At 39.7% G+C, this 14,512-nt stretch overlaps 1 protein-coding gene across 2 annotated transcripts in view; it reads right to left on the bottom strand.

The window, feature by feature from the left end:
• Window positions 1-2,378: 2,378 nt before the first annotated feature.
• LOC117960475 (collagen alpha-1(XIX) chain) overlaps window positions 2,379-14,512 on the bottom strand; it is a 90,279-nt gene continuing 78,145 nt past the window's right edge. For both annotated transcript variants that reach the window (XM_034898391.1, XM_034898392.1), the window contains 10 exons: window positions 14,326-14,370; window positions 13,972-14,016; window positions 13,812-13,874; window positions 13,363-13,398; window positions 11,749-11,793; window positions 11,041-11,184; window positions 10,049-10,115; window positions 9,805-9,942; window positions 6,100-6,177; window positions 2,379-4,288 (listed from right to left, as the gene is read on the bottom strand). In XM_034898391.1, the coding sequence (XP_034754282.1) occupies window positions 4,188-4,288; window positions 6,100-6,177; window positions 9,805-9,942; window positions 10,049-10,115; window positions 11,041-11,184; window positions 11,749-11,793; window positions 13,363-13,398; window positions 13,812-13,874; window positions 13,972-14,016; window positions 14,326-14,370 (762 nt within the window). In that variant the 3' untranslated portion in view covers window positions 2,379-4,187. The remainder of the gene's footprint in view (window positions 4,289-6,099; window positions 6,178-9,804; window positions 9,943-10,048; window positions 10,116-11,040; window positions 11,185-11,748; window positions 11,794-13,362; window positions 13,399-13,811; window positions 13,875-13,971; window positions 14,017-14,325; window positions 14,371-14,512) is intronic.

Here is a 14,512-nt window from a genome sequence, read left to right as displayed (position 1 = left end):
TAATTGACTTTATTCCATTTTAAAGACAATGAGATGCTAAAAATCTCAACCGGACGAAGAAACCTTGGTTTTGAATTATTTTACACACCATGTGCTATAACTTCTTAAAAGTAGTTATTGTTGACATAAACGCATGTGAAACAATAATTGGTGTTCAACACACATAAGTGTGTCATAAAATACCTTTTAAAAGATAGAAACCTGTAAACCAGGCTGTGTTAGTGCTCCAATATACAAGAACCCAAGACATAAAGCACTGGATTACATTTATTGCACACGTGTAAGGCAGGTGCCATTAATCAGTTAAATAAAAGATGCTGAAATGAAAAGTGTAAAATATAACCGCTGGTACCTGGTAACCACATAAACACTGGGTCATCCTCCACAACAGGAGCATTACTGCCCCTATTCATTATCACAGTCCAGGACTGTCTCTTTCTACCCACACATGAGGTTTCAATTATTTTTTTTCCAGTGAAAAGCAACAGTTAATGTTGTGATATTCCTCCCCCTATATACTGTAACTAATCAGTGGTGTAGTCTAATGCATTGTGGTGGGTATACTGTACTGTGTACAGTATATCGGCCAGAATCTGCCATAGGGGGAGGTGTGGCGTATCACAGACTCTCAAAAACACACATTAAAACAGACATTAAAGTCCCACAGCACAACATGGGAGCGTATAGAGTAGCGAGAGCAGCAGGCGGACATTTTTAATCCGAGGCGCCGTGCTGAGAGGCTAATCCACATTCCCCATCATTACAAGCTTATTTACAAAATTTAATTATATATGGCAACAGGATCTACTTACATTAAAACCCAGTAATGAAACGTGGATGTATAAAACACATTGTTTTAAGTGAATTTTGCATTATTTGAGAAGCCTAGATTTAGGTGTGTAACAGCATTGGATTTGAAGGATGCTTCAACCTACAACACCGCCATCCTTTGAGTTTCATCAGACATTTTCCACTTAGAATAAATGGATTTTAACTCAAGAGTGATATACAAATGGCTGGCACCAAATTGCTAGTGAAGTGGGCTGTGGCCATTTTGTGTCCTCCTTAGTTATCATACTGTTTAGCTAAATTGAAGTCGCAAACCAGTGCACATTAATATCAATTCAAGCTAAATTCAATATTCAAAGAGAGTTACTCTCATCAGTTTGCCAAAAAGTTGAGATTGCATTAGCCTCACGCTGATGCGGCTTCATTTGAATTTGGTCAAGGTTGGAGTTAATGTCTCGAAGGGGAATCATTAAACCGAAATATGAAAATAAGCTTGATGAAAGTCACGTACGAGTGAATTTTATTTATACAGGCCAATATCACAAATTGCCTCAGGGGGCTTTAAAATCTGCACAGCATATTACACCTTCTGACCTTTAAAACTCTTTCTTTGGATAAAGAAAAACTCCCCAAAAAAAGAGCAACCAAGGAGGGATCTCCCTTCCAGGACGGACAAATGTGCAACAGATGTAGTGTGTACAAAATAGACCAATATAATAAAATTAGAATACAGATAATTCCTGAAAAAATGATACATAGAATGTGAACATATATGAAAAAGACAGAAGCCATTAGAAGGATGTGGCTTTATGTAGCTTATAACCCAAAGAAAGGTTGTTTTACATTCAAGCAATGAGAAAATAAATACATGTCCAGCAGGGGGCTCTTTCAACTCACAAATAAAGTCAGTGGTATACATTTGATTCAATAACCATCTGAAAAAAGACCCACTCACACTTAGCAGACTTCAAACTAAGCCTGCATGCAGAGAAGAATATTTAAAAAAAATGCTCTGCAGCTTCAGAGTAGGATGTGAGTCATAATTCATATGTGTAAGAGAAGCTCGGTGACTTGTGAGACATAAAAAGTCTCAAACAGATCTTAAAGCATGGAATACAGCTAGAACCGAGTTCTTAACATCACAAAAATGTCAGATACACCCACAGAACGTTTCAAACATCAATCACATCTGGGCACTTTAAAGTAAAATTAAAGCCTTTGAGTCTAACTCTCATTAAACAGCAAAGTAAGTAATATACACAACAGGCCAATTATGTTTGTCTGCTATACAAAGGTTCATGGTTTTGTGTGATTATAAAGTTAGGTTACTTTTTGGAGGAAGTAAGATCATTTCTTAGAAGGCTTCAAATAAGCATTCATAAAGTTTGAATGCTAGGAACGTTTGTCTTTCCGTCTTGAAGAAGATCTGTATGTTTTCAGATTGATTGTACTGAGTTTGTGGATGAGATCAATCATAGAGTGTGGCCTGTTAAAGTAAAGATGACTCAAACACCTCTGACACATTAAAATGGCTCCAAAGCCTGTTATAGTAGAATAAATAAATAAATCCAAACTCCAGTCATAAGACCAGACGAAATTCAAGTATACATTCATGAGTATATTTTTAACAAAACTCAAAAGTCTGAAGTTGTAGTGTAGTAATCCTGATTCGCTTTGTGTAGCTGAAAACCAAAAATATACAAATAAACCAGAGGAATCATCATTCAGCATGTAAACCAGGTAAATGTTATTTATCAATGGACACACACACACACACACACACGCACACACACACACACACACACAAACGCGCACACACACTCACACACACACAGTGGGAACCTTATTGTGTCATTACAATGACAACTTGCTTATGTAAATGTATTGTCAGGTCCCGATACAATCCCCATTAGACGGGAAGAAAGAAAAAGAAAAACCTCAATAACTCATTCCACTTATTTACAGATTAATCCAACAACAGAGTGAATGTGAGTTTACATCACACTCCTTAAACATACACAACGTTAAAAGTACATTCTTCAAATCTGCCCTTGAAATATGTGTGTTTGGTGTGTTCAGACCAAACACAAAGCAAAATTCCTTTCTGCACGATTACAATTAGTCGATAAAAAGACAAAATAATACGTGCATACTGAAATGTTTACATTTGGGTGGAAGATGCGTGTGGTGAAAGCCTATCAGTGTGTGATTATACTGACATCAACGAGAATTGAAAATGGAGGACAAACTTAATGTTGGTGTCCGTGGGCAGCTGGAACTCTAGGACTCAACGTCAGTACTGTACAGAGAGGAGACGGCTTGGAGAAAAGCGAGCGAAGCCGTAGGACTACATGGTGTTTTTTGAAAAGAATATATCTGTAACTTGCTTCCAGCTATTGGTTGTACTTTACCACAAACCAAGTTGGCACTGACGTTGTGACGTAACTAACTTAAGGGTGAATATTTGCGAGCTAAATACAAAATAATTCTCTTTGCATTTGGTCTGAACACACTTTTACAAATACAGTAGTTTCAGACAAACAGTCTGAGTTGTAGGTTTTTGTACAACAACAGATATAGTTTTCAGTAACGTCGCCGAACCTAAAGAAAATAGGAAGACGTCTTTATAAATGATCAAAATAATTATTATCATGCACATTGCATATGTGTCATGAGTGATAATTTCATAAAACATAACTCTTAGTAATCTTGAAATGTATCAAGCCACTTTCTAATAATAATATTACTGAATATCCATGCTACATTCACTGCAACTATTAGAACCATGTTAACTACATCCTTGAAGAACACGCTAAAAATAAATTATTTGCATATCAGTCACATCTGCTGCACTTTGGTTGCATATGGAGTCTCAGAAATCTGTTGTTTTATCACAACTTTACACAGACACACACACACACGCACACACGCACACACACACACACACACACACACAAAAACACAAGTGAGAGTACCTTCTGACGGCACATTGGCTTATCTAAATAAGAACAGACGACTGAATAGGCAAGCCCATTAAGAAGGCAAACAAATAATTAAGATCATGTTTTCAGACAGGACTGAAGTTGATAAAATAAAGTCATTTCATGGTCTTGAAAGACATAATGAGAATTGACAAGGAATGCATTACATCACAGTAGGGGATGTGAAAAAAAGAAATACCTTATTAGTACAGCATTGCAAGATGAAAGAAAAAGAACAAATTCTGGCTGCATCCAAATGTTGTTGTAAAGTGAACTAAAGAGGTCAGTTGTGAGTCTGTCCGATGAAGCAGAGCTGAGGAAGCTCTTACATACAGCGAGGCCATCTGCTGCAGCACTGAGCTCGGAGCCGGGCATCTACGTTCCAACCAGCCCCATATATGAACCACTCTGCTGGGTTCACAGGGATGGAAGAAGACAGTCACTGGGGTCACAAGTCCCAGTAGGTCCACGGGGCCCCGGAGGGCCAGGAGGGCCCTTAGAAGTGATCCCAGGAGGGCCTTAACAGAGAATTAGACATTATTAATTCCTGTGCCGGGGGCCATGCTCTTACAAAAGGAAGTGCAGGTACAGCCTTGTCCTTTTCCTCCCACTGAAAACTCAAGATGCCCTTTTCATAACTGCCACATCCATCTCCTGTTTAACTGCAAACACACAAACTGTCCACAGTACTGTGGTTGTTTGTACTGTCAACAAACACCAGAGCCAAAGTGCACCATCATTATCAAATATTCATTCAACGTTCATTCTGTGTGTTTACGTGGCTCTTCAGAGCTGCTAGCTCAACCCTGTTAATTAGCTACAGCACAGAGCTAATGCACTCCAGGCGAGCATGACTTCAGCACTATCAAAGTCTATTAGGGTACAACAAGCTGAGGGCAAAGACAGCAAACAGAAAATTGTGGTAACTCTAACATATACTATAAAACTTTATAATTTACAGAGTTGATCGTAGCCTTTTTGCCAACACTGAAAAATCTTTTTTGTGTGACACAATTGTCCCAGTCTCCAGAACCTGGAGGTGGTCCAGGGGGAACCTGCTCTATGTGGAATTCAAGGGGTACAAGCAGGTCCCTCATTATGATGGCCAAAAAAATCTTCAGCTGTACAGGAACTACAGTAACTGCACAAAAGAAAACCAAACAGCACACTCATACAGCAGCAGTTTGTTCAACTTCCAAACTCTTTTCAAGTTGTGAATACAGATAAAGTCCAACCCCACTAGTTGGGCTGAAGGTGCTTCCTATTACTATGCACCCCTTGAGATGATGTCTTTCAACAGCTGTGATTTGTCCTCTCCAAAGGAGCTATAGCAAACTTCCCTTTGCCCCACACATGCATAATGCACATAGGCTACATTCTAGTTGGATGGATGACTTTAAGTTCAGGGATATACCACCACTGTCACAGGCTGAAAGTCAGCATCGTGGTAGGGGGAGGTTTTTTTTTAGTTCACAGGAGCAGGGGACAGGCTGACAACTTGGGTTGTATTCAGTCTTTGCACAAGACAACAAGCTGGGCTTCTACTTTACAGAACGGACAACACTGCTGAGTCACTTCAGCATTTTGTCCTTTACTATTGTTATATGTCCCCCATTTGTGTCATAGCAGCGGGTGAGTTTAAAAAAAAAAAAGCATGCCATCTGGGAGTTGTGTTAATCTCCAACCTGCTGAGATATCAAATGAAGTCTGAAATAGAATTTGAGGTTTGATACTTGACACAACCAAAGTTATTTGATATCACAAGGCAATACGCTACACTTCCCGGCTTTTGGTGAACAGGTAAGAAAACCTGATTGACAGGGGTAGATGTGGCGGAGACTGGTCATTTTGTGACAAATGAGGTATATAATCAAAATATAATCAGAGCAGGACTGCCAGAAGTGCTCTTTTATACAGGCAAAGATACAGAGCTAGATTGGCATTCCTGTGGAGTTGTGTTTCTTGCCACCTGACAAATGTAAGTTTAATGTTCACTTTCCTTTTTGTTCAGTTTTGATCCCCACCAATTCCTGAGGGTAATACCTCTTTAGCAGCATATTGATCCCCTACGCTCGCCAGCTAGTCATCAGCGTCCTGTGGGTTCATCACAATGAATGCCCCTTTTCACTCTACACAGAGTCATTGTTATTATAAACATATTGATAAATGCGACTTTAAGTAATAAACAGTTGATGAAAAAGTCTCCAATGGAAAGTAAAAGAGCATGGAAGACATTATCCTGGACCGGTCCTTGCTGATGCCTATTGCTGTCCCTGATAAAATACATAAATTGCATTAAATTAAGTATACAAACTAAGATGTGTCTTACCTGGTGGGCCCATGGATCCTGGCTCTCCTGGTAACCCCAGACCAAGCTGACCTCGCTCTCCTTTCTGCCCCCTGTACCCTGAGGACAGACACAACACTCGGGCTGAGTACAGATACCGCGGAGATGAAGTAGAGCTGTGCTGTGTCATGTTTACAGAGCACGGTAGTACAGTTAGAAATATTAGTACAAAATGCCATAACATGTTAAAATCCAACTGTCAATATGAGTGTACACTTTCGCAACCTTTTTATCTGTCCAGGGACTCGTACAGATTAGCTTCTTGATGATATTTATATAATCAACATGACGGTCATGTCAGGTATGAAATCTGCACTTATTTTGATAAAAGTAGCTTTGTTTTAGTTGATGTAGAAACAGGCTGCTCTGGATCCCCAGTTTCAATCCCAAACATGTAAATAATAAAATAAATTCTCATATCTTGTCAAAATGAAAATTATCAAACAAGCCATCTGTACGTTAGTTTTTAAAGAAGGATGCACTGTGGGCTTGTACAACGTTCTGTAAACAATAGGGCAAAAGCAAATGTCTTTGAAGAATTTAAAACAGAGCACACACACACAGAGACTTTTTTCGGAGGTCAGATATCTGGGTCACTATTCATTCGGCATTCGGAGAGAGAAAAGAAAGACCTATTCCGTAAAACACAAGGCAGATGCAGAAAACAAAAAATATGTAATTCACTAGGGGAGCATACAAATGATCATAAAGTTTTTTTTTTTCTGTTTGACCACTGAGAGAAAACGGTTGTGTTCAATCTTTGTTATACTGGCCTTTGGATAAGATAACACATAAACCAGATATAAATATAGGGACATGCTCTGGCTGATGAGTGAAATCAAATCAAAGCATTTGCACTTATCTTCACGTCAGGCCAACGTGTGCGTTGCCCATGACAACATACACACAAACATGTTTTTCAAAGCCTTTCCCACTACATGCAAAGCCGGTTAGTCTTTACAGTTTGAAACAGCCGCATACCAAGTAAGAATATGAGGGGCTGTGAATATAATTCCCCATGAGGCACTTAAAGTAATGGAGTCTCAGGACCAGTGGTTGCATAGAGTGCATCAGAAACATTGACAGGAGTATCAAGCATTGCACCGCTTGGCCCAAAGGGGAAACGCTTCAACGCTTACATGTCAGAGAAAATCTCAGGGAAAAGGCTTATGAATGCTCCAAAACTGAGTCTCAAAGAGAGAGGGGCTATCCACACATTGACGCAATAATGAGACTTCTTTCAACACTCACAGAGCCTTGGGCATTCATTCAGGGAGGAGACGTTCCATGGAGAAAAGAGCTCTGTACCTTAAGCAAAAAAATACTGAATAGCACAAAGGGCAATGAGCTTTAGTTGCATGCTGGATTGGTGCACGCTGATGAATCGAAAACGCCATATTGCGTCTGCACTTGGTTGAAAATAAAATTACTTCTTGGGGCACTAATGGACAGAGTATGTTAATAGAAAATAATATTGCCACAGAGTGCTTTTTCATGCTTGATTGATAGGACTGCAGTCCTGCACCTGTTTGTAAACAGCATTAATAGCAATATCTATGTATGCATGCTATGCCTTACAAAAGAAGAAAGTTGCTCCATCAATGACAAATTACTGTGGGATATTTACTGATAGTTCCATATTGGACAGCACAAAACAGAGCAGCTCTCAAACATAGAGGTTACAGGCTGATACAATGAAATATACTTTGTTTTAGTCAGTATTAAGAAATATACAGAATGCACTGAAATACAAAATTAAAAATGAATGTTAAAACAAAAATTATTTATGAAAACACACACTCAAACAAAATGGATTACATCAGTGAGTCTTTTCATTACACTCTCAAATGTAAAAGATGACTAGAATGATAAACAAGTACTCAATTACAACAGGGGAGTGAAAAAACAAACAAAAAAGTGATGTTCTGCATGCGTCCTCACGGGTATTCTCTAACAGCTTGAGACTTTCACCCATGTGAAATCAAACAATGAGAAAAAAAAAAAAAATGCAACAGAGGGGTTATTTTTCTCCATAAACAATTCATTTTGGCATATCGGGGAAAAAGTCAAGTTGGATATTCCAGAGGAGCACAGTCTCCAGCAGAGGATGACGAGAAATAATGAGGATATATTATCCCAAACTCTCTCCCCAGCTGAGTGGAGGCACAAGTCAAAAAAAAAAGAAAAAAAAGTTGTTGTACTTTTTGATTGATCAAAGGAAAAAAAAAACTTTTGTCTTTGTTTTCAATAAGTATTTATTGCAAAGCTGCACCAAGAATAACCTATAAAACACTATTTGGAAGCATAAAAAAATAAAACAAGCCAAAGAAGATCCAATACACGTGTAATGCAAATGGCATTAACACAACACAGACATTTATAGTTGAGTAGTATAATACCTACATTACTCATACTGTAAATGAAAGCAGCATTTTATATTATAGCAGTGGGTTAAAGGGTAAATGGTCTTGAATAATGTGAGGTAGATACCAAGCTCAAAGAGAAAGGCCAATAAAGTGGTGCTTTTTGATCTGCACCAACATGTAACACACTCCTCTTTAAAAGTTAAAGATGCACTATGAGTTCCTGCATGGTTTCAGCGCAACTTCAATTACTTCTTAAGATTGTAGTTTAAAGTTAAACACTTAAAATAAGAAATTCACTCTTAAAACAAGTTAAATTAAAACTTCTAAATCTTAGTCTTTTTTTTATCTTGGTAAGAACCAAATAAAATTGCAGTGAAAAGCCTGTACACCAAAATACAACAAACCACGTTGCAGCCAATCACAAGATGTTTGGAGGAGGGGGCGGGGTTTAGTGCAACACGGATAAAGGAGAGATGTCTACGATTTGAGACGTTAATGAAATTGCACTGAAACCATGCAGGAACTCATAGTGCACCTTTAAGACACCGTAGTTCTGCTGCGACACAATACAATTCTAAGCAAGTTTGAGGTATAAAGCCTGACCGGCCAACCATTAGTGTTGTATGAGCAGTCAGATAGTTGTATCAGTTTGATAAAGAACGTCCACCCTCTTTCCTGACTATGCTCCTTTTCTACTTTAGAAGCTTTCTTTTTCTCGGAGTGAGGTATCAATACTGCTGCTCTTTCCTGTCCACATTGATAATAGTTTCTCTTATTCACAGCCAATTCTTCGTTTGTCTTCATATTTCCCAGAGAGCTGCTGTGCACCACACTCCTGGCCTTGCCTCTGCTTCCCGCCCCTCAGTCTGCATTGATATATGGGTCTAAGCAAGAGAAAAATACCTATGAATCCCTACAAAATACATGTGCTCCACCCCAATTCAGCTCCAATTTTCCCCCCCAACTCTGTGTACAGACAGAACTTCTTTAACTAAATGATGTTGCGGTTCATTCTGCATAATTCAAGCCAATCTGCAGCTTTGTTTTTACATCAGTAAATGCTGCCTGCTTTAAATATGTGTGGTACAGCATACGATATTTGGAGTATTGATGTATTTAAACCCCAAAGGGGCATACATATATGGTGTGGCTACATAATAGATTACATCTACATCAAACAACAGAGGGTTAGTTGTCTTCAGTAGTTCTGAGCAATTAAAGGTTAAGAGTGTTATTTCTAATTCATATTTCAACCAAAGTAGTTATTTTTCTGAATTGGTGTTAACATCCTACAGTTCAGTCTGGCAGCCTGAGCTCTCACCATGAGGACCAGGAGGTCCCTGCTCTCCTGGGGGGCCTGGTGATCCATCCTTTCCAGGAGGTCCTGGAGGCCCGTGGACCTGTGTAGCTAAGATCCCTGCAGGTGTCTTCTGCAGCGTGGCAGTGCTTGATAGCTTCTCTACAAAGTAAGAAAAACAAAAGTCCACATTCAGAATGCGGAATATGGAAACGGGGAATAAAGATAGCGAGTAAACATGAAAAATATAATTTCGAAAAATGTATACCTTCGAAGACCCTCAATACTTCAGTTCTGATAAACATTTTGAGTTCTTCTTTGAAGCTGGGATCAGCCTGTGTGTGCAGTGGAGAAGAATACATCTTTCATTCATAGTGGATTGGCAGCAGAGGAGATCCAGTCGTTATCACTGCATAAAAATCTAACTGATGTCTGACATGCATGTCAACTCAAAGACCTCCACTACAACTTGTTGGAAACCATCTGTGTTGGAAACAAAGGCAGGGAGGAGGGATTACTGCTGACATTTTTCTTTTCTAACTATTCAGTGAAATCCTGCCTTGCATTATTATCTCACATCTGCGCCACAAATCCAGCTTGAAATAAAACGGATTCAGTCAGGGAATGTTAAATGAGATATTATGACTCTATAAAAAGACTTCTTGGTGTTACTTTCTGACATAAAGTGTAGCTTTTCATATCAGCTCTGTATGCCTCTAAATATATGTATTATTAAGGAACATGAGTTATACAAAAATATATGCTCTGCCACTCAAACATTGTTAGAGCTTTTTACAATGTCAGTGTAACGACAAACATTAGTAGCCCTGGACCTTGAATCTTTCCAAACAATTTTCATCTCTACTGTGAATGTTATATAACTGCTGTGACCGCGTACAGTGTGTGTAAAATGTCTGTGACACACGGAGGTGTTTTCACTGCTCTGCAGAGCTCTAGGCTCGCCCACATATCTCTGTCTTTTTCTCTGTCTCCATCTCCCTCCCTCTCTGACCTTCTGTTGCGCATGGATGAGGAGGAGTGGAAAGCGTCGAGCAGAAAGAGAACAGCAACCTCCCTTGCACAGCCTTGTTTGATGTTTCATACAGAAATCTGTAGCGGCACCATTTTTCCATACAGGGAATGAGAACTTAACAAGTTACACAAGCGCAGAAAGGAAGTAGGCTGACACAGGTTTTAATCATCTTTTGTTTGATGTATGGAGGCATCTGCAAACACAAGGACCTTGTCTTTACAACATACCAAGAGGTTCACATTGTCCAAATTTACTGGAGGGCCAGGATCGCCCTTTTGGCCTGGAGGGCCAATCTGTCCAATGGGGCCAGGATCTCCTGAGCGACCCCTCTCGCCTTGAACACCCCTCTCTCCAGGAATCCCTGGATCACCCTGCAAAAAAGAAGCCCAGACATTTCTCAGCTCTCTTTCTCTCTCTCTCTCTGTGTGTATATATATATATATATATATATATATATATATATATGTGATACAGTACTGGACAAATTGTTTAGTATAGCAATTAAGTAGTATAACAATTAAAACTACATTTCTTGGCTGGTGTCGGAGTTACAGTAAATTTACAGCCTGACTCACCCAACTGTATCACTTAACATGCTGTGCACACTGACCTATTTCTCTTAATGTGTCCAGTCAGTCACCTGTCCTAAGGTTCTGTTGCCAACAATAAAGTTAAAAGCCTCGTTCGCATCCTCTATTTGCAATAGATTACTGCCTAAGTGTGACGGAGCTCTTTAATTTTGCTTTGCAAATACAATAGGAAACTGCACTGAGCGTTAAATGCCTTTATCTAGTGCTTATGTGCTTGTGGGGATTAGTCACATTTGTGCTGAAGTGAAGACTTCCATTACTATTCATCAGAACCCTTTTGTTCATTATTGTCTGAGTCATAAAACCAGCTTATTTTTTTAGGAATACAGGGATGATGCTACTTACACGTTCTCCTTTGGAACCTCTGTCCCCTGTTGCACCTGCAGATCCCTAGGGAAAAACAGCATATAAACATGTTTAGTTTATGTTGTTATAGAAGAAAGGTAAACCGCTAACATCTAGATAATTGGTGAAAGAAACGATGCTGACCCTGAAGCTGTCACCGACTACACAGAAAGAATAGATGTTCAGTAACATAAAGGGGCACACATAATACTCCACTATTGTAATCTGTACATAAAGCAGAGATTACTGTTATTTACACCCAACCTATTGGAATAATGATCCTATCTACTCTAGTATTTGCAAAAGTTCTCTGTTCTGTTGCCTAAGGGAAAAAAAAACTGTGAGCAAGCTTTTCCTGAATTACTTGACTTTGAGAAATGTACACTTTTCAGATGACTGTGCAGTGATTGCTTCTTACTCAGCTCAGGTATATTGCTTGTATAATATCTCCCTGTACAGTGTTTCACCTTCTGCAATGTCACGCCTTCTCTGCATCACTCCTGTTTTGATTGGGAAACGCCTGCGTTCCCACCAGCTGTCTCTACTGTATGGAGGAGCTGGGAGAGTAAATACCTGTCTCTGGCTTCTTGTCACAACATCTTGCGTCTTCCAATCCCTCCCTGTCACTCCTCATTGCTTCCTTTTACCATGCTCACAGCGATACCCCTGGGAGAATCTTTGTATCAATTTCCTGCTGGAGTACAAGAGCCATGCAAAAGACAATCTGGCATAATGTGCTTTTAAAATGGGCATCTCTTTGTGATGCTGTTCTCCCCTGCCTGCTTTAATCTGCAGTACTCTGTATTCCCCAACGCCTGATGGGGGGCTTAAATCTATCATCTTGCCCACTGAAATGTGCTTCCCTGAGCATTACATTAAACCTCAAAGCAGTGTGCAAGGTGTCTGGGTAGAGGAGAAATGCCACCTGCTAGATGGCACTGTTGCCCCACCGATAAGTCAGGCACCACTGCAGAAGGACATGAGGCTAAAACTGTAAAAGGGCTTCTTGCAATGCTGGGATTTTGGTGGAAGAATATTAACCACTACTAATAACAAGAAAACAATAGACTGTTGGAGTTTAAAACATATTTGAAAATGATATTGTAAATCAGACAGCAAAACAAACTAATACTCATAGTCAAAACAGTTTGGTATTAGACTGTATAATGTGTTAGTAATAGCTATTCATAGCAGATCATTTCTGCATGCTGTGAGCCCATTCTGTGTTATTATGCAGTAAATACTGTATAATAGATTCCATCAGTCACCTAAAAGCTGCAGTATTTGTTTCAATTGTAGCCAGGTTCATCAGGCAGGAAAATGCATATTTAATCTAAGTGTCTACTGCCCTCTATTACAAACATTTTATCATTGCCTGAAAGCATTAACGGTATAATTAGGGTAAAAAAAGAGTAAAAGTCAACAAAGCCTTAAATCAGCAGGATTTCATTTAGTTTTTTATCGTTATAATCTCAAATATGCAAATAGGTTTAATGCACTCAGGATGCTGTAGCTCTGGGGGGGGTTTAGAAATCTGCTGTGCTATCTTTCCGTAGCTCGGCTGATGTAAAGCACTTTCTATAAGGGGATTTGCGACGCGTTTGCACATCTCACCTTGTATCCAGGAGTTCCATCTTTTCCAGGTCTCCCCTGCTCAAGGAGTGCAACACAAACAAAGACATTTTGTATCAGCTCCCACCTTCGATTGGATCAGCACTGTTGCACTCCTAGTAATCTCCACAGTTAATGAGATATCTCAACTAAGGGATAATGATCCTGATTGCAATGCGAACACTCTTCCATTGTGCGCTTACAGGGAAAATTACAGAAACTATCTCTGATGGTAATTACATAGAGGATAGTAATCATCTCTCATCTACAAGTGATCGCTAACATACATTTTTTTTCCATATTGTCCTGGAATAATGTTCTCTATGTAAAGGTAAAACAACCTGCTGAGCAGTGTTTTTTTTTTGCATCCTGGACATTACTGGAAGGTGCTTTGGCAACAACTATTAGTGATTATATAGGGTAGAGCAACAGAATTCATGTAGCACCCTTACAGGAACACCTTGGGGTCCCTCGGGCCCTGGGAATCCTGTCTCTCCGAGCGGCCCCCTCTCACCCTGTCAGAGAACAGAGACAGGCAACGTGTCAGTCTGCAGTGAGAAAGGAATGACACGTGGATTGACAGCTCAAAGAGAGCAAGAGGCTGAGGCTCACCGGCTCTCCTGGGATCCCTGGCTCTCCGCGAGGGCCGGGCTTCCCCTGTCAATCACAACACAGGAAAAGAACAGACTGCGTTTGACAGGTCCTCAATGGTGTCATATCTAAAGCTACCTCTTGTTTATAAGAAACCAACCAGTCTGCTATAGCTTCACAGAAATATCCACTGAACAGGCCGCAGGTCCTGCATATATCCAAGGTTTTTAATCAAAGTAGTGTTGTGTTATGGCACTTATTTTGTTAAAGGCTGGCATTCTTTGTGCTTCATGAAATATCATCAACTTGTTGCCAGCAGCAGACTTAAACATCAAAGATGATTCATCAAGGGGCAGTGTGAGTTGTTATACTTACAGGAGGACCTAGTATACCAGGTGGGCCAGGCAAACCAATATCACCCTGAAGGAATCATGTAAGACGTGTCAGATAGATGACATACATAACATAAAGAATACGCATATATCACATAGACCGTATATATATTGATGGACAGAGCATCCGGTTCGGAAAAGTGCAACCACTGCGGAAGTAACTTAAACCT

The sequence above is a fragment of the Etheostoma cragini genome, chromosome 17 (assembly GCF_013103735.1).
Source record: "Etheostoma cragini isolate CJK2018 chromosome 17, CSU_Ecrag_1.0, whole genome shotgun sequence".
Lineage (NCBI taxonomy): Eukaryota > Metazoa > Chordata > Actinopteri > Perciformes > Percidae > Etheostoma > Etheostoma cragini.
The sequence above is the reverse complement of the archived record's forward strand: the minus strand, read 5'-3'. Positions and strand labels throughout refer to the sequence as shown.